Here is a 26,735-nt window from a genome sequence, read left to right on the forward strand (position 1 = left end):
TGTGCGCTGCCCCGAGCCCGCTTTCTTTTACCTGCTGTTGTAGGTCCAGGCAAAGGTGCGGCTTTTCTTCTCCGTTTGATATCTCCTGTGCACAGAGATCCTAAATGCATGCTTGTTTGCCTACAAGTAATTATCAGAAAAAACTATTAACAAAGGAGGAAAAAAATGACACATAAATACACAGCTTGTATAATCTGAACCTAAATCAAAACATTCTCAACAAAGATGGAGCAGCCTAGCCAAACCACCAATCTTGTTTATATCGAAACATAATTACGTTTGTTGACAAGCGTTCAGCCGCTAAATGCACCATCATAAATTGTTACTGGAATGAATAATATAAAAGGAATGCTTTTTAATTTTCAAAACTGGCAATCTTTCTGGCTCAACATAAAATCAAGCACTGTTGCTTCTGACAGGAAAATAGCTAAGATTAATTATCTAAAGAGATCACAATATTGTTGCTAGGTTATCAATTGGTTACTAATGCTTTACTGTCAGAACAACATTTATTACAGGAAAAGTATGATCAATTTCTTTTAGGATATTATATGGCAGTGAATTCTCTTAAAGCATTTTACGTAGATAGAAGGAAACAGTGATGTTCTTCCTTATAATTCACATGATTAGAATTCTTTAGTTATTTATTAGCTAGGTGAGGAAACATAATTTGAATGCATTAATGCTGGTTTACTGATACTAGACAGGCTAACATGATATTGGATTACCTTTGTAAAGACATGATTTATAAGAACTAAGAAGCAGACCTTCTGTTATTCTTGGAGTAAGTCCAAATTAGATTTTTTTGTTTAACCACGGACTCCTAAATTTAAGACTTTTAGTACAGTTAGAAATGGTTCAATTGGAAATGAAGACAAACTAATAAGATGGAAAAGATTTAAAAGCCTTCAAAAATTTCAGGCTATAGGGGACTCTTGTGTTAATTTCCCGGATTATAATCCCTGACATGGGGTTAGGATGGTGTCTAGGTAGGGGTCATGAAGCAGAAATAAATAAAGCAAATTTATTAGGAAACATGACATTTTAGTAATTCAGAAAAATATGTGGCAGTATCCTGAAGTTTTATAGGGTCCGATTTGAAAACTAGATATTTTAGAGAAAAATGTAAAAGGAAAAAATGAATTCAGGTAAAAAAAAAAAAAAACATACATTTACACCCAGGTATTTAGATATAATGAAAAATTGGAGTTGGAGAGTAAAATTACTTGATATATAGAGTCTATCTATAACACACAAAGTACAATTAGTGATCTGGCTAATCCAGTGGGTATATAATCTATCAATATAGGTTAAAAACAAGTGGGTATATATTTAACTAGTTTTCTCTTCCATTTTGTATTGAGTACATACTGGTTCTCTTTTATGGAATAAATATAATTATTAAAATACTTAAAAATTAGTTCACTCAACTAATGCAGAAATTTTGCAGAAATTTTGCAGAAAAATGCAGAAAAAATGCAGAAATGCATTCAACTTTGCAGAAATACGTATACACACATATATATATATATGTTGAAGTGTTTCTGAACATGCATAACTGTGGCATATTTTTTGCTTTTTAAACAATCTTTTCTCTCTTGACTGTGTTGTCCAGCATGTGGGATGTTAGTTTCCCAGCCAGGGACTGAGTCCACGTCTCCTGTGTTGGCAGGGCAGAGTCTTAACCACTCGACCACCAGGGAAGTCCCTTTATTGGATTTTGAGATGTGGGTTTTGGCTCATATTGCCAAGGAAAAAAAAAATAGTTACAATCATAGCTATTTTTAAAAACTATATAGAAATTTTAAAAATTGAAAATTATGTCCTTTTTATAAAACCAGCATCATTTTTATAAAAAAATTAATGAATTCACTTTTGGCAAGCAGTTATTAGTATCCACTACTGACTTAGCATAAGACCTTATAGAGGAGGTGAAATGAGAAGAGTAGGAAAAAGAAGGTGGAAGATACAAAAGGAAATGGAATGTTTAGTTCTTATTACTGGACGAGTTTTAAATCCAAGTGAGGAGATTAAGTCGTAAGTATATGAAATAATTAGGACCAGCAGTGGTAGTGGCAGGCACAATGAGCTTTCTTAATACTATTGGAGATTATGGTATTTAGTCCTTACGATAAACCTGAACATGTTTATTGAATATACAATTTTTCTTTGTAGGGAAAAAAAAAATCTGTGCTTCAGTAGAAAACTATAGGGTACACCTTTCTAGTCACGTGATTCTGAGTCTGTGGGCACTATTTAAGTAACAGATAACTGAAAACAACAGAGAATAATTCTCGTCTGTAGTTATACAGATGAATTCTGTCCTCGGGAAGGACAATCCTCCTCCTGTGGAAAACGCGTTTATATCCATCTGCACAGTCATTCAGTCTTCCTTACTTCACATACATTGGTGCTTCTTTCGTTTCTCTTTGAGCCCATTATAACATCTGCCTGGCTCCCTCATTAATCGATGAGTTAAAGAAAATCTCAAATGCTTATTCATTTTATATCTGTAAGAGAGATCTGACTTCATCTTTTTGTACATTATCCTCCAACATCTCTGATCCCTCTTGGGACCTCCCCACTAGAAAAAGACTGGAGCAGCTGACCTTGTGCACACAGTATGTACCTGACAGTCTCTGACACCAGGGCCAGCTGAGGAGGAGGGGAAAGAAGCATTCTAGAGTCAGGAATAAAGTGGGAATCTGAATTCTGCAGTGTGGCCCTTCTCTGAGCGAGCCGCAAAAACCAACCCACGGACTCTCTACCTCTGATCCTCCAGTTAAAACGTAATGAATATTCTTAAATTAAGCCACTGCTGGACAGGTTTTCTATACCTATTGCTGAAAGTATTCCTAAATGGTAAAGAGTTTGCTCTGTTCTGAGAATTATGAGTAACTTCAGGATGTCTGGGGAGCAGTGTTTGCAGGAGGGACTGTCGCACACGATGGAAGAAGAACACTGGGCTGCACCATGAGCCGTGTGTGTCATACATGCCCCGGAAGCCGTCTGGATTTTATAGCTGATGTAGAGTTGGACACGACTGAGCGGCTTCACTTTCACTTTTCACTTTCATGCACTGGAGAAGGAAATGGCAACCCACTCCAGTGTTCTTGCCTGGAGAATTCCAGGGATGGGGGAGCCTGGTGGGCTGCCGTCTATGGGGTCGCACAGAGTCGGACATGACTGAAGTGACTTAGCAGCAGCAGCAGCAGCAGAGTCATGAAAGATCATAGAGCAGAAGAAAGCTGGTCAGATTCGTGGGATGCTGATGAACTGGGGTTGGGAGGGTAACCAGGTTTACGGGTAGTTCAGACACACAGATCCTCCCAGGGTATTAGTCTCTGTTACAATGAAGAATAATATCAAATGGCCACACAGTGAAGCTTCTTTGTGTAAACATGTCTGAGTGAAGATGTGGGCAGGGGTGGGAAGGCAGTCAATGAAAAGTCCTAATTCTGGATTATTTGAAAAACTAAGCTTATTTTTTATTATTTTTAGATTTAAAGTTCAAACTGCACTTAAAAAAAATTAGCCAAGGGAGTCCTTTTTAAGAAATCTTTTAGAAATCATTAGAAGAAATATTTGAGGGTCTGATACATAGTATTAATAATTGCTCTTTGTGACTTTTAAGAAGGCTGACTTCTACTTACAGTGTTCTTGTACTAGTTGTATGGAACTGGAGTCCTCTAATTGTTTGAAAAAAATCACTCTCCCAAGTCAACGTTGCCTTTAAAACTTTTAATTTTTTTACATTGTTCAAATTTATTAGGAAGGTCTGCTTGCAGAGAGAGCGAAAAACAAATCTCAAGAACAACTCCCTCTTCTAAGCCTTTTTCTCATCTGCTGGGCCCCCAATTCCCTTTGTGGGTGTCTTTACAGAACAAGTGGGATAGATCGTTTTCCTTCAGCTCCCCTTCCCTACCCCCAACATAGCTACATAAAGTAAAAGAGACAGACCTTTCAAGGAGAATAAAGTTAAAGTTAATAAAGTCAGTACGCTGAACCCAAAGACCTGAGCCATGAGAAAAACAGCCAGCTGTATTTCAGTAATTCTATCAAGAATTGACTACCTGCTTCAACACATTGAGAGATCGGGATTATTGATCACTAAGATTGCCTTGTTGAAGCATGTCCCCCTCCCCGCCCCGCTTCAGAGAGGTGCAATCGAGTCGCTACAAATAACACTAAGGAAGGTCTACTCCGTTATTTAGTTGTCACTCTTAATGTAAAACAGAGCAGTTATTTTTTAATTTAAAAATCAATGAACGTCTCAAAGGCAGCCTAGTTGCTTTAGCCTAAATGAGTCATTTGTCTTTGCAAAGCAGAACACACGGATTATTATTCAAGGGGATAGCCGGCAATTTTGGGGTTTTGTTTGTTTTTCTGCTGTGGTGTGTTGAAAAATGACCATACACGGTCCTATGAACAGACTCAAAATTGTTCAAAAATGTTAAGCTCTTTTTGTAAGGAAATTACCAATCAGCTCTATCAGTCTATCTGTTTCAGTTAGAGCCTTGGCTTGGCTGGAAAAGCCAGGAGAAAAGTCAGAACCTGATCACATTATGACTAATGACACCTTAAAATACGAGGTGTAGACACACATGTATCTTTAAGTGGAAAGGATAAAGAAATAATGCTTTTCTGTGGTGGATTAAATAAGCAAAGTCACTGAGTTATGATTTGAAACACCATTTCCCATTGTACTCATGCTGAAAAATTTCCTGTTAAATATCCGAAAGCAGAGCTCAAAAAGAAACCTTTTGATTTTGTTTTGCTTTTGAAACAGACTTCACTTGGTTTATCTCATCATTTCTCTTTTTTTTTTTTTAAACATTATTTTTATCTTTTTAAAACTTTTTATTTTGTACTGGAGGATAGCCAATTAACACTGTTGTGATAGTTTCAGGGGCACAGTCAAGGGGCTCAGCGATACATGTACATGAATCCTTTCTCCCCCAAACTCCCCTCCCACCCAGGCTGCCACATAACACTGAGCGGAGGTCCCTGTGCTGCACAGTAGGTCCTTGTTGGTTATTCATTTTAAATATAGCAGATCGCTATCATCCTTTTAAGTGAGGTGGTGGGAGGAAATGGGGCATTTTATCCAGAGGAGAAAAAAGGGAAAAAAAAAAACCAAACAGAAGTCTGGGAAAAAACAAACAAACAAACACAAAGCAGAAACAAAAAATCTTAGGGAGGACCTGAGAACCTGGCTTTTGACAAGGGCTGACAAGGGCTGAAACAGGCAGTGTCAAACACAATAATATTAAAAAGGAAAGACAATAACAACTTGTCCCTTCGTGGTAGGCGCATTTACAAACAGAGCTTTTCAGAGAATGAGGCCTCCTGAAAGCTGCCCCCTGGATAAAATGTGTTCCCGAGCAGCCTCAGACAAGCTGCAGAGAGAGACAAACAGATGTGACTATGGGCCCTGGCATTTGGCAAGAACACTCACTGTCAGTTAGAAAAATATAAGGCTGGACAGGGCATCAGCTGCACAGAGATGAAGCGGGTCTGTGGTGTCACTGGAGGAGCAAGCAGTGCAGAGCCAGCCCCGTGTGAACCCCCTGCTAGATCCAAATTACCCTCTATTCCCCTTTATTTGGTGTCAGTATGTCTCAGCGTATTAACTGAACAAGTAAACATCAGTATCTAGCTCTTTCCCTTCTGTGCCAATATGCACAATGTCAAGTACCGTTGAGCATAAATTTATTTCGTAACTTCTAGGATCACATTCGGAGAAGGCAATGGCACCCCACTCCAGTACTCTTGCCTGGAAAATCCCATGGACGGAGGAGCCTGGTAGGCTGCAGTCCATGGGGTCGCTAAGAGTCAGACACGACTGAGCGACTTCACTTTCCCTTTTCACTTTCATGCATTGGAGGAGGAAATGGCAACCCACTCCAGTGTTCTTGCCTGGAGAATCCCAGGGATGGCAGGGCCTGGTGGGCTGCTGTCTATGGGGTCACACGGAGATGGACACGACTGAAGCAACTTAGCAGCAGCAGCAGCAGGATCACATTACATCCTTGTTCTTCATGGTTTTCCTTCAAAGCCCCATCTTGCGCATGAAAACCCTTTGCATTCGTTCGGTATGTCCTTCACACCGATCAGTTTTTGGTTCTGGCACCTTCTCTCTCATTTCTTTGGTCATGTGACACCCTAGTCCACCTCAAGCCCATTTCCCCTCCCTTTGGAACGATCCTGACTTCAGCGAGGGGGACGTTAAGTTATAATTCAGTGCACTGAATGTAATACTTGTGTCCTGGGAATCGAACTCTTGCTTTATTCTGGACATACCCTGTATTGTTACAAACCTTCTGATATTTTAGGTCATTGCCCAGACTTGCCCAGATGCTAAAATGGATCTAGTCACCGGGCCCCTCTCTAACACTGTGGGCTGACCTTCTTCAAGCATCAGCTACTCCTGGTCCCCATGCCTACCTGATACCCCACTACCTATCTGCTCGGGCGGCTCTTTACTCTGCATCCATCAACCTCAGGTTACCTGTTGTCAAAGGCTCCAGCCCTTGGATACAGTGACCTGCCTGCCAGTGTGCAGTTCCCAACAGCTTCTGAAGGATCTGTCCTGTCTGTGCCTCTTCCATCTCTTCTGAGAGGTCAAGTCCACACCTACTTCTGCCCAATCTGCCTTATTCTGCTATTCCCAGGTAACTGGCGGCTGCTGCCGGCACTGTTTCCTATGTGTTTCCTCCGTGCCAGGTTGCAGGCCAATTCAGGCTTCCCCTCTGAAGCTCCTTGAGGGATGGAAGCTGTGTGTCAGGGGCTTCCAGGGAACTCAGGGACCAATGTCACTGCCTCGCCAGCTAAGGATGCTTCAGGGTCCTCAGAGAAGAGCAAGTGTGGATGAACTGTAGTGAATGGGGGGTGGGGGGGAAGAGAAGGGGAGGTGGGGACATGGAGGAGATAGTGGGAGCCTTCAGGGCTTCCCTGGTGGCTCAGATGGTAAAGAATCTGCCTGCAATGCATGAGACCTGGGTTTGATCCCAGGGTTGAGAAGATCCCCTGGAGAAGGGAATGGAAACCCACTCCAGTATGCTTGCCTGGAGAATTCCATGAACAGGGGAGCCTGAAAGGCCACAGGGGTCACAAAGAGTAGGACACGACGGAATGATTTTCACTATTCAGGTGGGCCAGGAGCCTCATGAAACCAAATGCAAAATGTGTTTACTTTTTTAGTAAGAGGATCCATGGTTCCTAACTGATTCTGAACTATTAATGGAGACATTAATACCAAACACCATAGACTGATACCAAACTAGTATTCATAATCTAAAATAGAATATACCTATCTTAAAATTTCTGTGGAATGTTTAAAATAGTCTAAACACATAGGCCACCCTTTCTACTTACAGTATCACAAAGAACAGAATTTAATAATGTAACTTAAAAAAAAAAAGCTTTATCCAAATATCTATGGATATGTTCTATCTGAAAAGTAACCCCCTTCATTCTCCAACTTCTCATCCTGTTTTATTTTTCTTCATGGTATGTGTGTGTGTTAGCCACTCAGTCGTGTCCAACTCTTTGTGACCCCATGGATTGTGTAGCCCATCAGGCTCCACTGTCTGTGGAATTCTCCAGGCAAGAATACTGGAATGGGTTGCCATTTCCTTCTCCATCTTCATGGTAACTAAATTAATATCTCCAAGTCAATGACCATGCAAAGGTGTTTGCTGAAAAGTATGGAAACCCTGCCACAAATACTGGTGACGGTTATCTCCCATTTGCTGGAAACTGTCTTCTCTATGCCTCCCATTTATGTTGGACTTTATTTTTACAATGAGCATGGAACAAAAAAATACAAATTATAATGAGATGAATCAGAAAACAGCAAACAACAGGATTAATCAATGCAAGTGGTTTTGGCAGCTGAAGGTATTTCTTTGCCAAAGGCAGGTGGAACTTTTCCCACTGTGGAAGCTCAAGTATTAGAGGAAGCTTTAGTTCTGTTGGCCTGATCTGCTTGAGTCCTCACCTAACCCTAACGTCTGACACCACCATTTCTGTTTTCCCAACTAGCTCTCTCAAAGAGCCAACTTATTACCATATCTTGTCAATGTCTGAGAAGGACTTTTCCTAACATTTGGCATGTTACTTAAGCTCCCTTGGCCGCAATTTCCTTACCTTCAAGAACTGTGATTAGAGTAGTTATCTACCTCAAAGGTTTTTTGAAGACTTTATTTAAAGATTGTTTGTGTAAAACACTTGGCACAAAGCCTGCCCACAGTAAGCAACTAGAAACTGTCAGCTATTCAATTTACTATTATCATCATCTCTGCTTAACAGATAAAAAGCCCAGGGCTCAGAGAAGTAAAGCAATTTACCCAGGACCCAGGATCTCACAGCACAGGGGACGTGATGGTAGGTAGCCAGGAGAATGCCTAGTGTAGAGTGTCAGGAAACAGACACGAAATACACACACGACAGTACAAGCTCGTTTCATCTCAACACTGTCAATGTGATAAAGATAATATCAATGTAATAAGGGTATAAATCAAGGTCATTTCTAAATAACAAGCAGGAATTTTTTTTGGTAGTTAAGAGGAAAGCTAAATTTTTCCTTAGAGTGATTCTGCTGGCTTTAAAGGTGTCACAGCATGTTAAGAATAAAGTGCTCATTTTCATTTCAAAAACTCATTAAAAATCCACGAGCCTCTCGCGAGTCTGAAGCCCACTGACTCTCTCAGGTCAGCCCACTGCCACGGACTTTCTCTTGGCCATCTCTCGGTACTTCCCACTTCAAAGACGACTTGCTTCTCCACCGTGTGTTCCGTGCTTTAGCTAAAGCCTCAAGGGGCTGTGATTCCGGTGATATCACTTCTATATCCCTAAACAGCTCATTTAAATGCTTCTTCTTATTATTCTTTTTTTACCTCTTCATTATTCTAAACAAATGGTACCTAAAAGGTGGCAGGGGTTATTGTATGCAATTCAGGTAGATGTTAGAATGTTCTGAGTGTATATGAATGAGGACATTCTCACATTGGGAGGAAAGTTAACCTTTTCAGAGAGCAAATTATTCAGGAAGGTTTCTACATTTCTATTTGGGAGAACTGCTGCTACATCTTAGCTTCCCTGGCACTGCCGTCATCCTTCCCATATTTGTTTAATTTCTTCAGATTTTGTTTTACGAAGTGCCAGTCACCAGGTCTATGTATATGAGCTAATACGTGAGACAACGGGTTCTACCCACTTGAAAAAGCTTCCTAATTCCGCCATCTTTGAGAGCCTACCCTTTCTCCCTTCAAAGTTCTCCCTGCATTTAAATCTAAATGTTTTTTCTCTTCTTCAAACTTTCCTAGGCTCATTATTTTTCCAAGTGCTTTTTATTTATATTTCTTACCCATCTGTGTGCATCTCTGTCATTACCCTTATCCTATGGTATGGCCTCAAGTTGCTTTCAGATGAGAGTGGATGTCAGTTAAATACACACTGGAAACAACTTGAGGCCAAGCACCATGTCTAATTCGCAGAACCTAGCTTTGCCTCTGTCATCTCTGAGAAACAGGACAAATGTTTATTGAACTAAAACAAATCAAACTATGGTAACAACTGTTGCCTCAACATTTCATTTGGCAATCAATCATGCATTTTTTTTAGGATAACACTTGCTTGAACTGTTATTTAAATTCACTCAAAAACACTCATTTAACAATTAACAAAACTTGACCGTGAATCATGTAATTCACAAGACAGTAAAGGAAACATGAAGAATAAGACAACTCCTACCATGGAGGGGCTCATAGCCTAATGCAGTAGACACACATGAATAAGAAAGTACTATACGATGTAATCAGAGAAGGCGATGGCACCCCACTCCAGTACTCATGCCTGGAAAGTCCCATGGATGGAGGAGCCTGGTAGGCTGCAGTCCATGAGGTCTGTAAGAGTCAGATACGACTGAGCGACTTCACTTTCACTTTTCACTTTCATGCACTGGAGAAGGAAATGGCAACCCACTCCAGTGTTCTTGCCTGGAGAATCCCAGGGACGGGGGAGCCTGGTGGGCTGCTGTCTATGGGGTTGCACAGAGTCAGACACGACTGAAGTGACTTAGTAGCAGCAGTAGCAGCATACAATGTAATAAACCCACATAGCTATAGTAGCAGGCCACCGCTTTGGGGAAATTGCAGAAAATTTATTTCACCCGAGTTCAAATTTTGATATTGTGTCTTCAAGCAGAATCTATGATATTTGAGGCACCTTGGAATATTCTTTTATTCGTCACACCACAGTGAAAGTGAGAGTTGCTTAGTCGTGTCCGACTCTTTGTGACCCCATGGACTATACAGTCCATGGAATTCTCCAGGCCAGAATACTGGAGTGGGTAGCTGTTCCCTTCTCCAGGGGATCTTCCCAATCCAGGGATCAAACCGAAGTCTCCTGCATTGTAGGCGGATTCTTTACCAGCTGATCCACAAGGGAAGCCCAAGAATACTGGAGTGGGTAGCCTATTCCTTCTCCAGCAGATCTTCTCAATCCAGAAATAGAATCGGGGTCTCCTGCATTGCAGGCAGATTCTTTACCAACTGAGCTATCAGGGAAGCTATCGATACTAATTTGATTTACTTGATTCCAAGCTGTAACTATACATTTGTGGAATCTGATTGCAATTGCACTGATATTTAGTATAGAGTCAACAATAAGTTTATTCTAATTCCCTTAAAAAATGATCAAGCTAGTATTGACACTCAGAGAGACTTACTCAAAATAAATGATTCTTTTAGATAGCTCCATTAAATGCAATGAGCTATGTGTCTATTCTTGATAGCATCTTGTATCTGACATAAAGGAACCACCAGATCAGACTATAGATGCAGATAGAATCCCACATTCCCTCTCTGATCAGACACTATGAAATGCTTCCCAGGATGGTATTTGATAGTTGCCATTTTTAGTGATTAATACTATTATGACTATTCATAATATTCTTAACTTTTAAAAGTGAAGTCCATGCACTTTTCATTTTCAGATCTACTTCATCCAATACCATATATAATATTTGAATTTGTTTATTGAACTGACTTTTTACCTATTGTCCTATTTGATGATTTCTGACTCTAAATGGAGCTTTTAGTTCAGTAGCATTCTGGAACATAAGTGCTGAGTTTCTTTCTTTTACTAGCTTCAGGGAATAATGGAGTGAAAAGGGCAGGACAGAGACTATATTTTATTATCTTAAAAATTATTTTGAACACGTGTTGGGTTCTTAAGTCGTACAGAATTTATTATCTAAATTACCAGGAACATCCAAGCTTATTGACTGTTTCAGTTATATACGGGGTGCTATGCCAAATATTTTCACATACTTTATCTTGTTTAATCGTCACATAAACCTGATATACGTCTGAAGAACCTGAGATCCACAGAAACTGTTATTTATCAAAGATCACGTAAATGAAAAGTAAAGTCCTCATATTTGAGCCAAGAAATGCTTGCCTCAAAAGAATCACTTTTTCCCCTATACCATAGTACCTCATTCAACTTAGTTTATTATACTCCATTTAATAAGCATCTACTGAAAATGTAATGCATGCCATGCCCTATGCCATAAAACAGGATTGAGAAATAAAAAAGATATGGCTTTCATTTGCTAGGGATTAAAGTCTACTGATCATGTGGGAAAATGGTTTCCCCTCAATATTCAAAGAGAATTCCAAACCAGCATGTAAGGCATTCCAGGCTCCTTGCTGGGAGAAGACATCTGAAGAGGCACAGATGCCTTGAGATGCACACATGAGATGCTGTATCTGGGGCTTTGTAAGCGATTCAACATGGCGGGAGCTGGGCCGTAGGAGGGAGAGGGGGGAGGGGCGTCTCCTTGTAGCATCGAGTGTTGATAAATCCAACCAACCTGTCCATTCACAATTATTTTTAAATTCTCTAGAGTAAAAGAATGGAGCTGCCTGTTTGACTGAATTAATCAGTTTATCAACTAAATTGATGATTAAATTCAGTGGGAAAATGCCTGATCATAATTTTTTTTTTTAATTTTATTTTATTTTTAAACTTTACATAACTGTATTAGTTTTGCCAAATATCAAAATGAATCCGCCACAGGTATACATGTGTTCCCCATCCTGAACCCTCCTCCCTCCTCCCTCCCCATTCCATCCCTCTGGGTCGTCCCAGTGCACCAGCCCCAAGCATCCAGTATCGTGCATCGAACCTGGACTGGCAACTCATTTCATACATGATATTTTACATGTTTCAATGCCATTCTCCCAAATCTTCCCACCCTCTCCTTCTCCCACAGAGTCCATAAGACTGTTCTATACATTAAATTCAGTGGGAAAATGCCTGATCATAATTTTTTATAGATATAATTCTGGATTTCATTGCAGCTGTAGGCAGAAAGTTACTGTGCTAATGAAGAGATGGAATCAAATGTAGATTCCTTTCCAAGGCAGCTCCTGAAGTTGACAGGTTTTGCTCGTTCAGTAGAGTCTACAATTCACTCACATGACTGAGTTGGCAGATATAGGCTTAAGACTGAGTGCAGCTTAGATTTTGTGAAGGCTCCATGACTTTGCTTGTTGAGAGGGGACTTACAGTAATATCATAATTCTATATGCTGTAATGCACATTGGCCAAGCATGAATATGGAAAAGCAAAGGAAAATATGGTTGTCACTTTTACCTCCAGGTTGAGGAGGTAATAAAAACTGAATTTTTAAATAATGGGTCAGAATGTCTCAAACTTCTGAAAGATGTACTACTTTGGAATATGTCAGAGAACGTTACCATTTGGGCTTCCCAGGTGGCTCAGTGGGTAAAGAATCCACCTGCAATGTAGGAGATGCAGGAGATGCAGGTTCGATCCCTGGGTCCAAAAGATCTCCTGGAGCGGGGCATGGCCACCCACCCCAATAGTCTTGCCTGGAGAATCACATGGACAGAGGAACCTGGCAGGCTACAGTCCGTAGGTCACAAAGAGTCAGACATAACTGAAGTGACTGAACATGCACTGAACATTACCATTTAATATAACTTACTTGAATTTAGGTTAAATTATTGCTTACTAACAGAATTCAGTTGAGAGTCTATGACCCAGGTGAAATGCCACCTCCATTTTATGCAGTCTTTTTTAATTGCCACTGCCAGAATAATCTCCCACTGCTCAGAGAAAACAAAGTTTTCTACCTTAAACTACAGCTATATATAAGTACATGAGCTAATTAATACTCTAGCCAGACTGTTTAGTCCTTGAAGGCAGTGGAGACCACATCTGACTTATTATGTAAAATCCCCTTGGTTCTTGCAAGCCTTATAATTCGGGCATTTATTAAACAGTTATTGAATGAAATTTACCAAGGCATGCCAGAGTTCTTGGAGTAACTTGTTTTTATGACAATCAATATTCTAAAATAAAGAAATGTTTACTTATGGAAATAGAAATCTAGAAAACTTACTTGGTCCATATTTTGGGCTCTGGGATATAAATGTCTGCAAAACCAAGCTTGCACACATAAACCAGCTTTTATAATACATGCAGGCACCTTGGCGGTAAAGTGTTTTACCTTTCTACATAATTTTGCATTTCACTAAGTGTAACTTTGTGAAAAGAATGCTTTCAGTTACTCCTCTTCCATGATAGTTTCTGGCAGATGAATGAACATTCCGAATGTAAAATTTCTGCAGCTGTTGCTACTACTCTTTAGTTGCTAAGTTGTGTTCGATTCTTTTGCTACCCCATGGACTGCAGCCCACTAGGCCCCTCTGTCTGTGAGATTTTCCAGGCAACAATGCTGGAGTGGGTTGGCATTTCCTTCTCCAGGGGATCTTCCTCACCCACGGATTGAACCCGCATCTCCTGCATTGGCAGATTTCTTTACCACTTAGCCACCTGACTTGTTATCAAATGTTTACTAGACTGTGAAATATACTGTAAGAGCTAGGTAAGCTACTAGGGACGCTTGTGATGACTATGGGAACACTAATGCTCAATAATCAGGAGGGAGAGTACTTCAGGATTCTCCTAGTTCAATTCAATTGAAATATTCACAAACTTGGAATGCATTAGTCTATACCAAGGGTTAGTTTTGCATCAAGATCTTTGAACCAAACATCTTATGAAATTTTGGTAAATCAGGTTTATTGCCTCTGTATCTGGGAGGTCTCTCGCCTCTAAGTGTCCATGAAGAAACAATCAACAGAAATTAATGGCAAATATAAATCCTTTCCTCTTCTGATATACACAATTTCTTTGGAAAACCATGGAAGCCCTGACAATTTTTTAATTTTCAGAAAACAAATGCCAAATGATCAAACAAAAGTCATATTAGCTGTGATCAGTCAAAATGTCACTTTTTCTCTAAATAATGTATAAGTAATCTCAATGATGCTAAAAAATTACTATTTCAGAAGACAGTGGTTTTTCTTAAAAACAAGATACTAGATTTGAGAAAATGGTCAAGTGAATTTTTATATGCCTTAGAAGACTTGGGGGAAAAAACAATAAAGACTGTTGTATAAATTATCTACAGTTTGACCTGGGAAAGTTATTTAACTCCTCTGTTTTCTCATATGCAAAATGGGGATAATAAGAGTCTCTATCTCAAAGGGTAACTATGGAAATTAAATGAGTTAAAATAAAATACAGTTTGTACTCAGTATCCACAAGTTTTGTACCTGTGGTTATTATATAAAAATATTAATAAAAAGGTAATTATTAGAAAAAATAAACCTTCCTAAAAATCAAACAGTATATTGGAGTGAAAGTAAGAGTGAGAGAAAAAAGGAAGTGGAAAAGTAGGGCAAGGAAGATAGGTCTGCTTATCTTAAAAATAGAAAAACAAAGCCAAAGGAAAGATGAACCATAAAAAAAAAAAGCAATAGCCACCTGTATGAGGAGGAAGGGAATAAGTGGTGAAAACTGAGTAGAAGTCAGACTTCTCTGAAAGAAATTTCCTGATGAGATTTGATTGTGGAAGCTTTAACAATTTTTCTATTGTTATAAAACAAAAACAATTTTAAAAAACAGTCTCTAAACCTAACTATGGATTAATATATCTATCCTTGGAAACTATTTCAAGTGACTTTAAAATACATGAATTTGTGCATTTCTAGTGAAATATAATACTAGGTACAAAAAGAATACAAAAAAGAAAAAACCTAAACTATTTTCGGTAATAATTTTATTAGTGGTCATGATAGTATGGTGATTCTGAGACTATTATGTATGTATGGTATGATCAATAAAATGAACAATTATTATGGTGTCACTAGAGGTAATACTTTTAATGTTGAAAAAGGACATTAAAATCAATGACAGAAAATTTTACAATGAAGTCTTGCATTTGAACTGGAACTACCAGTATAAGCCAACATGTTAAAAAATTCTAAGTCATTTCATTATAAATGTCTAGAAATAATGACACCCCTCATATGCAGACTGTGGTTTCTAAAACTATTTCCCAGTAAATGAATCAGTAATTCTTAAAGAAATGGTTGATTCTTGGTCTAGGCTGGAAAAGGTCCAAGAAAGCCTATAAAATATAAATATACCAGACAGCAAAGAAGAAAGCAAAATCTTCTGGCAAGGAAAGACTCAGGAACCCATTTAAATAACCTCCCACCACCCAAAGATGGGCCAATTTAATATCAATTAGGACGATAACAAATGGAGTTAAACGTATTTAAACATGAAATCTGTTTAAATCAATGAGTTAAAGAAACAGAATAAAATTTCACCAGTCACCTCTGGAAAGTGTAAGAAATCAATTAATTTTGAAAACTGATAACTAAAGGGAAAGGAGCAAGTATTCATCTTGCTTTTCCTATGTGATCTGTACCTCAGAGTAATCAAGTATTGGAAGGGGCTAAGTTTGAAACAGAAGTAATCCAATTAATGAACCAAAGTGTGAGGACAGAATTAACATATCATCATCCCATGACCCTTAGTGAATGAATTTGGGCAACGATCTTTATGACTAATAAATCACAGAGAGAGAGATGCATAGAGAGGGAAGTCTAGGCCACCATCCCTCGAACAGTTATGCAGAAACAAAACAAAACAGCAAAACTGAACCTGAATCAAATCAATTCTCTAGCTCGAAATACCCACAGCAGAAAACTCAAGGGACAGAGGAAGAGGTTAAATGACACCATGTGGATAAAATCAGCAACATTCCTCAGATGTGAGAAACTTTATAGGACTAACAAGCTGACTTCTTCAAACAAAAAATTTCAAGGAAAAAACGAAAGGGGAGGAGGGCTTATAAATCAATGGGAAGTTATATATATATATCAAACAATTTTAACAGATAGATCTCATCTGGATCCCAATTCAAACAATGTGTAAGACAAGAGATTATAAAATAAGTGGAGACATCTGCGTATCAGCTATAATTAAGCACACATAAACATATATATATTTCTATATATTAAAGAATTATTGCTTTTTTAATAGATGTGATAATGGTACAATGGGATTTCTTTGAGACTGTTATGTTTTAGAGAAATATACTGACATATTTCAGTTGAAATAAGATAAAGATGAAATAAGGCTGGCCACATATAATTACCTAAGCCAGTTGATATATTACCTAAGCCAGTTTATATTTTTCTCTGTATTTCTGCTTATGATGACATTTTCCATAATGAAATATTGTCAAAAACTGCTTTTGCCATCTTGATATTACAAGTGCAAAGGCATCTTTTCAACTCTTAAGACTGCAGGTATGAAGTCATCATAGGTTTTTCACATATTAGTGAGACTCTCCATGATTTTTAAGTGATCAAATCTGAAATTAAAGTTATCCATGAAGTCCATGTTATCTAGTCTGTACACACCCAGGACTATAACTTGATATAAAAGGATTATAGAAATCCCTCTCTGAGGTTTATTGTCCTTAGAAAGGATAATGCATAGTTTTTATTCCATCTTTCTAATTAGTAATTTAAGCATATGTTCAGCATTTAACTCTAAATGTTTGCCTTTTCCCCAAGCTCGAAGACAGCTGTCCAAGATTTGAATGCCAGAAAACATTTAAATATCAACATCTGTTGAATTATGTTAATTTAGTGTAATATAATTGGGCATGAGTTGGAATTGATCAGAAGTATATGAAATAAACAAAAGGTAAATTCCCCAAAAATATCTTAGTATACAAACAAATCACTCTGGAGTGATGGAAAAATATTTCTAAAGAGTAAGGGCAAGGATAACACCACGGATTATGAAGAAATTGAGTCTTTTAAAAACATAGTTCTAACTCTATGGGACATTATTTTATGATATGTGAATTTATTATTTTTTTAAATTTTATTTTATTTTTAAACTTTACATAATTGTATTAGTTTTGCCAAATATCAAAATGAATCCGCCACAGATATACATGTGTTCCCCATCCTGAACCCTCCTCCCTCCTCCCTCCCCATTCCATCCCTCTGGGTCGTCCCAGTGCACCAGCCCCAAGCATCCAGTATCGTGCATCGAACCTGGACTGGCAACTCGTTTCATACATGATATTTTACATGTTTCAATGCCAGTCTCCCAAATCTTCCCACCGTCTCCCTCTCTCACAGAGTCCATAAGACTGTTCTATTTTTAAATTGGCTTAGAAGTGAAAGGTCGTTACTATTAGCTAAAAAGTGATAGTTAATAGTTTAATATATGAACCTGTTCATAAATTATTAGGTGAAACATTAAAACATTCTAATTACTTACATTTGCATTAAATTTTTTAGATTGCAGATGATTCCTGTTATATAATGAAGAGTTACATACCTCAGAAATAAGAGTGGATATAATTTCTCTTCTATAGACATAAAATAGTATTTTACATTGAAAATGTTTTCTATGTGGCAGATGGATTTACTAGGTTTATTCTGGAGATTGGAAGGTACAAATTATCAAGTAGATGCTTTGCTTACTGTACTGCTGGTTTAAAACATTAATTTTTATATCAATTCTTTTACGAATCAGTTCCCTAACTGATCCTTTTATATCAAGACTGTGCCTGTTGTCCTGGGAAGTCTTCTGGCACATATATGCACTGTATGAACAGATCCTCGAATGTCCCTGTAATGAAATTCTAATTCAGGCTGCAGGAGTGCTACAAGCTGTTGCGATGTGGCCCTGCAGGTGCGCAAGCGCCACTCCCTGGGGAAACCATCTCTAGGAATTAAAGGCGAGCTCGGTGTCCATGCCCATTTAATCACAGGACCAATTTGGAGAGTGCCAACTGCGAAACAGACACCGGTCTTTAAGGAAGTGGACTTCAGACGACAAATTTATTTCAGCTACAGGTCACTCCAACAGCTTTCATATGCTAACTATTCTTCATTATTAGTGACCATGGCCAAATTCAACTGCTGTTCCAGAGGTGAGAGGCTGTGCATACTTTTAGTCATTTGAAAATATCTAGCTCATCTATCAGATTCCAAGCAAACAGGGGAGTAAGAATGAATGTTTCCCCAGAGTACTTGATTGCTTTTTTATTTACCATGCCCTGAACGTATTACATATTCCAAATGGCAAACCCCTTTTTCTTTTCTGTGTGGGTTATTCACATTAAATTTAAAAGCAATTGCTCAAAATTCTAATTGCTGATAATTTTCTTTAGGTGTAATCACAATTTAAAACAACTCTCTATAATCATTAGTTTAAAATTTTGGCAAGGTAGCTTAGAACTTTAGGATGCCAAAAGGACACGAGGCAGGACTGACTTTCTGAGAATATCGCCTTTTTAAGATAAATAATTTGGTCATATAAAGAAAAATAGATTAATTAAATTCTTTAGAAAGCATTTATGCTGCATATGTGGGATGTTTCCAATTATTCCACTTTAAATACTTCCTCTACCTAGAACCTATTGAATTTTTTAAAAAATTAGAACACATTTGCTATTAAATGTATTTCAATTAAATAAATATGGAATGCACAGATTCAAATTAAAGTGACTATGTGAATACTTGCTAATTGTTCATTCACACATACTGATGAATGAATTAAAATAATCTGAAAGATAGTTTTCTGTCTGGAGGATTGAGTAAACTGTTTTAGAACAATAAAATCTAATGCCAATTTTAGGTTTGGAAAGAAAAAAATAATAAAGGATTATAATTTTTTAAAATTACCATTTAAAAGCAGTTTCAAGCCATTATTTTGGAATGTAAATATTAAGTACACAAAATGTTGACTGATATAACTTGCTTTAAAATATGGTGTTGAATCATTAGTTTTATATGACAAAAGAGAATTTGTTTTAAATTAAATCTCTCCTATCATAGGATAGGTAATTCTCATTTTAAATAATTAAAATAAAGCATCACTTAGTTTGCTGATACACTTGATTTTGTTGATACATTTCTGTGAAAAGCAACACTAACCAAATATAGTCCATGTCATTAACCAGTATACTCTAATGAACAGTTATCCCAATTTATTAACAGCTGCTCAAGAATGTAGTAATTAATAGTTTCATTTATTTTTGGCAAACCTGCAAAATGACAAATAGTTTTGTATCTGTTGCAAATTAGGTCTCCTTCCCAAATAACAGATGACACTATGGGGAAGGCTGAGCAAACTGAATCCTTGAACATCTTTGGATCTTTAGAAGATCAAATAAAAAACAGCTGTAATTTTATTTGTTGCATTTCCAACAAAACACAGTGACTTGTATCATGATGTGAAAACAAATATGCTCTGTATTAATGTAAATAGGAATGTTTTTTCTAATTTGATGGAAGAAGGTTGACATGAATGTGTTTATGTGTGTGTGTCTGTGGCTGTGATAGGATTTTTGATCCTCTGATTAAATCTATTGCCATTTTTCATTTTAGAAGACTCTTTTTACTACTAACTGGGTAAGAAGGTGACAGCAAAAAAAAAAAAAAAGTTCATTTTCCCCTGCTCATTACTAATCGATTACACAAAAAATTAGAGTACACAGCATCCAGGGAATTTCATGTCCTTTACCACTAGTTTGGTACAGTTCAGTCGCTCAGTTGTGTCCTACTCTTTGCGATCCCGTGGACTGCAGCGCGCCAGGCTTCCCTGCCCATCACCAACTCCCAAAGCGTGCTCAAACTCATGTCAATCGAATCGGTGATACCATCCAACCAACTCTCTGTTTCCCTGAGTTTTATGTTTTCAAAGGCTTAAAGGTATGGAAAAAAACCCAGAATGGCATGAACAAACTCTAGACATGTATTCAATACTGTTGTTGTTTAGTCACCAAGTCATGTCAGACTCTCTTGCAACCCCATGGATTGTAGCCCGCCAGGCTCCTCTGTTGGAGAAGGAAATGGCAACCCACTCCAGTGTTCTTGCCTGGAGAATCCCAGGGATGAGGGAGCCTGGTGGGCTGCTGTCTATGGGGTCGCACAGAGTTGGACATGACTGAAGCAACTTAGTAGCAGCAGCAGCAGCAGCAGCAGGCTCCTCTGTCCTAGGCAAGAACACTAGAGTGCATTGCTATTGCTTTCTCCAGGGCATCTTCCTGACCCAGGGATTGAACCCGCATCTCCTGCATTGGCAGGTGGATGCTTTACCACTGAGCCACCAGGGAAGCTCCACATTCAATAGGAGAGATAATACACAGTAAGACTAATATGAAATGTCATAGTAGGAAAATGAGCAGAGAACACTGAAGAAATGGAAGAATGATTGGAAAATAAAACCCCACAGATTAATCAAACAGAAACATTAGATGGGGATAACCAATGAAATCTAAACAAAAGAGGAATGTAAGACAGGAAAGATGTAACTTTAAGCATTTCAATGCCAAATATTGGGAGAACACAGTTACTGAATACATGAGGATATTGTCATGATGAAAAAAGTTCACACCACTCAATATCTGACACACCTACACTATAATAAGGGCTCCCCACAGAGAATAAAAATGAAGCAACAAACTAAAAGATGTCTAAGATCAGCACCACTGGAATCAATTAGATCAAATTATACCTCTGTCAATAATCATTCTTTGTTTAAATTATGTAGCTCCTCTGTGGCTCAGTCGGTAAAGAATCTACCTGCAGTATGGGAGACGTGGGTTCGATCCCTGGGTCAGGAAGATCCCCTGGAAAAGGGAATGGCTACCCACTCCAGTTTTCTTGCCTGGAGAATCCCATGGACAGAATCCCATGGACTGTAGCCTGGCATGCTACAGTCCAGGGAGTCACAAAGAGTTTTAAATTATATAAACCTATCTTTTTCTCTTTTTACTTTTATTTTAACCTTTTTTTTTTAATCTTTGTGAATCAGTCAAAACTTTGAATATAGGACCCATGAAGTATCACATCATAAAAGAATGGCAATGTTAATTATGTTTACAATAAGTATATGAACAAATGCATTAACATTTCATGAGTAGCTCTCTGGATATGATGGAATGGCATGTGATGACAGGCACTGCTGATGGTGAAGGAAGCTGGTGAGTGGACGTTTGCAAATGAGAAACAAGTAGGAAATTCAAAGGAGCATTGCCCTCTGGGGAGGCGGAGTATAGGAAACCTTGGAAAACAAAGTCCATCACTGATGAGAACATCCTGAGATAATGGACTGAAACTAAGTGGGTTAGATGTTTAAAGGAGACTTTCAGGTTGTTCCCTCCTTGGTACTGTCGGACATAAAACAGTCTAAGGAGTTGGAAAAGAGACAATTCCCCAGCACCCCTAATTGATTTAAAGAGCCTAGATGAACATTAAAGTGGATCTGGCAACAAAAGGAGAAAGGCCGTAAACTGCAAACCCAGAAAACTGCCAAACTGCATTATAGTTAGTGGCATTGGTGTGGCATTGGTAAATATGTCGGTAAAACCCTTCTATGGAGCTCTTGACCATTCCCCTGGGAGCTGAGGGTGAGACGGCTTACATTCCAGAGGTTAAAGCCACAACCACACAGCCCTTTGTACACTCAGAACTTCAGTGAGGAATGCCCACCTCAAGCACGTCCTGTAGTCCTGCATGTCAAAATCTCAGATTTGAGTCATTAACGGCAGACCACTTGTGCTTTTATCTTTTCTTATGTGCCTGGTACGTTTCAGAAGTAAATGGTCCTAAGATTTATTGATTCAATGCATTACAGCTCTCTTCTCTAACCTTTATATGTTTCCATAAGTTGAAAAAGAGAAGTGCAGTCACTCAACCAAAAGGGGTAAGAAAAGTCAAGACAATATTAAAAATACCAAGGAAAAAAATGGCATCAAGGGAGGAACAGAAAAATTCACACAGATAAAGACAAAAAATTTTCATCTTGCAATTAATAAATGTGTAAAAAAATTTAAACTTGAGTCTTTCCTTGTGTTTGTTTCAGCTTTACAGGTTGCCTCATGCCTAATACCACTGATAACCTCAGAAGGACAATTTCCACCAAACAAGACTGAGAGCACGTGGAGAAGGCATGTTCAAAGAAGCGAGGTGAGCTCTTGGAAATGCAATGTATTAGAGAACTTTTTAAAATCCATAAAAGATTTGAGATATACCATTAATAAAACTGCCCAGCAATCTTTGAAGGCAACAGTATAAAAAAGTTTAAAAAAAAAATGGAGGGTCATTTAAGGGTGCTCCAACAGCCAAATAAAAGGAGAAGAGAGAAAATGGCAACCACTGGAAGTTGAAGGCACTGCAGCAACATCTTCACAACTCGGAGGCAAAATGGTTTCCAAAGCAGAATTCAATTCCTGGTGAAATCCATTAATGTGAGACTAGAATAAAGATGACACTTTCAGAGATGCAGAGTCTCACATATATAACCACACCTGTTCTCTTTTTCAGAAAGCTCAGGAAAAAAAAAAATGGCATGTGATCCAGGGAAAAGGAAATTCCAGATAGGAGAGAGATGAGGAAATCCTTAGGGGGGTGATAAGTCAAGAGGGATCCTAGGACATCAGATGTACAGCAGGTCCAGACAGCAAACAGTTCATAATGAATCTGACAATGGATGACTCCAAAAAAAGGGTGCCATCAAGAAAGAGAATTGAGGGGAGTTACACTTCTGTGTAGAGGTGGTTGATAAACTGCGGCTGGCACAGACTTAGAAAACAAAGCAAATGAAAAACAAGATAATTATGTCCACAACAGGAAAGTTATACATCTATAAATAATATCTACATACATAATCATACTAACGCAAACAACGAATATTAACTTGGTCTGGATATTATGATATAATCATTAGGGAAAAAGAAGGAAAGAAATGCAAATATGGTGTGTGTGCGTGTATGTGTAGGGCAGAGCAGGAAGTCAACAGGTAATACTAAACTAAAACCTTCAAAAAATAGTAATATAAGTATGTAATTAATTTAGGTCAATACTGGAAGAGCTAACAGTTAAAAGTAGGTTCTTTTGGAGTAAGAAGTTAGAGAATGGGGAAAAACAGAGTTGGGGCCTACTGTACTCTGTTACGTCTTATGGAATGACAATGTTCTAAATTATGCATAAGAAAAATAGGATAAAATAAAATTTAACAAGTGCTTAGGAAGCACACAGATGGAAACAGACTTATAATACCAGTTAACATGAAGAACTCATATTTTAAATGTTTTATGGGCATACATTCATAGATTCCTTATAACAATGTTATTAGATAAACACAGCTAATTAGTTTATTTCACAGATAAATAAACTGAGGGACACAGAGGTTGAGTATTATCTCAGGGTCACCCAGCTGGTGAGTGGTGAAGTCAGGATCAGAAGTCAGAATTGCAGAGGCTGCACAGAGACACCAAGACAAGGATTCAGTCTACTTCCATAGAATCAATTTCAAATTCATTCAGCAGGTATTTTATGCAGCAATATTTATTGTTGATGTGATGGGCATTGTTTCTGATACTGGGGGTACACCGGTGAGTAAACCAAAGATTCTGCCCTCATGAAGCTTTAAGGTAACAGAGACAATGAGGGGTAGTAGAGGCGAGAAGGAAGACAGAAAGCAGAGCTGGTAGAGACTGAGCACAGACTTAAAGGAAGTGGGGAGCAAGCCACACAAAGGGTGTTTTAGGCTGGGGGAAGAGAAGTGCAAGGGCCCTGAGACTCAAGTGGGGTTGGCATGTAGGAGAACAGGAAAGAAGCTGCTGCACCTGGAGCAGGCGAGTAACATAGTTCAAGTGGGAGGAGATGAGGTCAAGGAGGAAAAAAAGGAGGGCAGGCTCAGATCACATATGCCCTTATTGGCTAAGGCTAAGACTCTGGCTTTTACTTGGAATGGAACAGAAAGCTGTTAAGATTTTACTAAGTATGCTGCCGCTGCTAAGTTGCTTCAGTCGTGTCCGACTCTGTGCGACTCCACAGACGGCAGCCCATCAGGCTCCGCTGTCTGCAGGAGTCTCTAGGCAAGAATACTGGAGTGGGGTGCTATTTCCTTCTCCATTTACTAAGTATATTTGTCTGTTATATCTCTATGAGGTGTAGTTGGCATAAGCAAGAGACACCGATTTTTTTTGGTCATGCTGTGAGGCCTGCAGGATCTTAGTTCCCTGGCCAGGGATTGAAGCTGTGACCCCTGCAGTGAAAGCTTAGAGTCCTAGCCTCTGGACCACTAGGGAAGTCCTGAACTACTTTTAAAGTGTGTAATTTCCTAAGTTTTGACATATGTATATACAAGTGAAACCTTCACCATAATCAAGATAATGCAGATACCCATCACTCCAACAGTTTCTTAATACCCCTTTGTAATCCATTCCTCCAGTACCTCCCTGGCTCTCATCTCATGCCTGTGCAACAACTGATCCACTTTTAGTCACTATAAATTAGTTTGCTCTATGGTATGAGGTATAGACTAGAGTTCATCATTTTTTTTCCTTTGCAAATGGATACTCAGTTTTTCCAGTAACATTTGTGGAAAATAGTTTTTTTTTCCCCACTAAAGTAACTTCATACTTTGTCAAGAACCAACCAATCATATATTACTGTATGTAATATACGTGGGTATATTTCTTTGATCTATTTTTCTATCTTTGCACCAATACCACATTTTCTTGATTCCTACAGCTTTGTAATTAAGTCCTGACATCAGGTAGTGTTAAAGTTTGGCTATTTAAGTCCTTTGCATTTTCATATAAATTTTAGCAGTTGCTTGTCAATTTCTACAAAATAGCCTCATGGTATTTTTGTTTGGGCTATACTGAATCTGTAGATAAATTTTTGGAGAACTGACATCTTAAGAATATCCTTTGACTCATGAACAAGGTATATCTCTCCAGTTACACAGACCTTTTAAAATTTCTCTCAGCAACATTTTCATACACCAAAAAATATGGTAAAATGCTTAGGGATAAATCTGATAAAATATGTGTAACACCTATACAACGAAAACTCAAAAATACTGCTGAGGAAAACTGAAATAGACTTAAATATTTGGTTCTTAATTATGTGTTGTATTTCTTGCTTTATATTGTTATTTTCTTCCTATACCTCCTTTAGTTAATATTGATAACGCTAATCAAACATTTTTTGACTTGTCCTAACATTTCTGATTTCTCTTAAGAGTCTGTAGCCCAATATATTGTTGTTGTTGTTATTTTTGAAAGGTTGTTTTCTCCTCAAAGGTCTTATTAACTGATTCTATGAGGCAATGCTATAGGCAAAGGGCAGTCTTCTGTGTCAGCCCAAAGCAGTTCAGGAATTGGAGGTGAATGAACCTGACTTAAGAGCACAGAGGTCCAAGCACCAGAAAACCACAATCACCACAGTCTTCTCCACAAAATAATTCCTCTGTCAGAAAAACATTCCCCTTCCTCATTCTCAGAGAAAATGAGAACTGAAATCCTCTAGCCCTGCGGTTTACAGGGGGCTGAGTGAAGACACGATAATTTGTCATCTGGTCCCATCAAGCTTTCCCAGCTCCTCACAAAAACAGCACTGTGAGTTGCCCTGACTTTGTCCCTGAAAACACCTGGACCAGAGACCTGAGTCTTTCTGTAAGGGGCGGATGTCATGTATCCCTTGGCCATGGCCCATGATATGAAAGAATTCCAAAGGTTCTGCTCACATCTTCTTCTTCCCTCACTCAGGCTGAACTGCCTCTTGCCTCAGGTCAGAGCACACAAGCACATTTTGTGTATCCTCATCTCACAAACACAAGTTCAAAATAGCATCCCCCTCCTGGCTTCCCGGTGGCACTAGCAGCAAAGAACCTGCCCGCCTGTGCAGCAGACGTAAGAGATGCGGGTTTGATCCCTGGTCAGAAAGGTCCTCTGAGGAGCAAATGGCAACCCACTCCAATATTCTTGCCTGGAGAATCCCACGGACAGAGGAGCCTGGGCGGGGTACAGTCCATGGGGTCGCAAAGAGACATGACTGAAGCGACTTAGCACGCATCCATGGTTACCTTAATACTGGAAACGTCTTGTAGATTTCTGCTTATTTTCTCTTTCTAAATACCTGCTGGGTTGATCTTAGAAGACAGAAGCAGGTATCTTATAGTTTAGAATCAGTAGTCTTATAATTGAGAATTCTGAACTTGCAACAGGAACTGGGACCAAATTTCTAATATAAAACTTTCAAGTAGTCAAGTTTCCTCTAACTACCATCTTAACGCACCCACAAGTTAAGGTATTATCATTATGATTTTTTTGAAATGAGTTATTTTGAACTGTATTTTTAATTTCAAACTTTAAAAAATTATTTTTCTAAATGATTTTCCTTAATCATATTCAAGTTAAAGAATATGTTCTTTATGATACATATTCATTAAAATTTGTTGGTAGTACCTTTGGCCTGTTAAGTGGTAAATTTTTGAAAATATCACATGTGTCT

At 38.4% G+C, this 26,735-nt stretch overlaps 1 protein-coding gene across 2 annotated transcripts in view; it reads right to left on the reverse strand.

Annotated features, from left to right (window-relative positions):
• The window catches only part of GPATCH2 (G-patch domain containing 2), a 473,250-nt gene that overhangs the window by 21,604 nt on the left and 424,911 nt on the right, over positions 1 to 26,735 (reverse strand). For both annotated transcript variants that reach the window (XM_055581908.1, XM_055581907.1), the window contains exon 10: positions 32 to 120. In XM_055581908.1, coding sequence (XP_055437883.1) covers positions 32 to 120 — 89 coding nt within the window. The remainder of the gene's footprint in view (positions 1 to 31; positions 121 to 26,735) is intronic.

This window comes from Bubalus kerabau, chromosome 5 (genome assembly GCF_029407905.1).
Source record: "Bubalus kerabau isolate K-KA32 ecotype Philippines breed swamp buffalo chromosome 5, PCC_UOA_SB_1v2, whole genome shotgun sequence".
Lineage (NCBI taxonomy): Eukaryota > Metazoa > Chordata > Mammalia > Artiodactyla > Bovidae > Bubalus > Bubalus kerabau.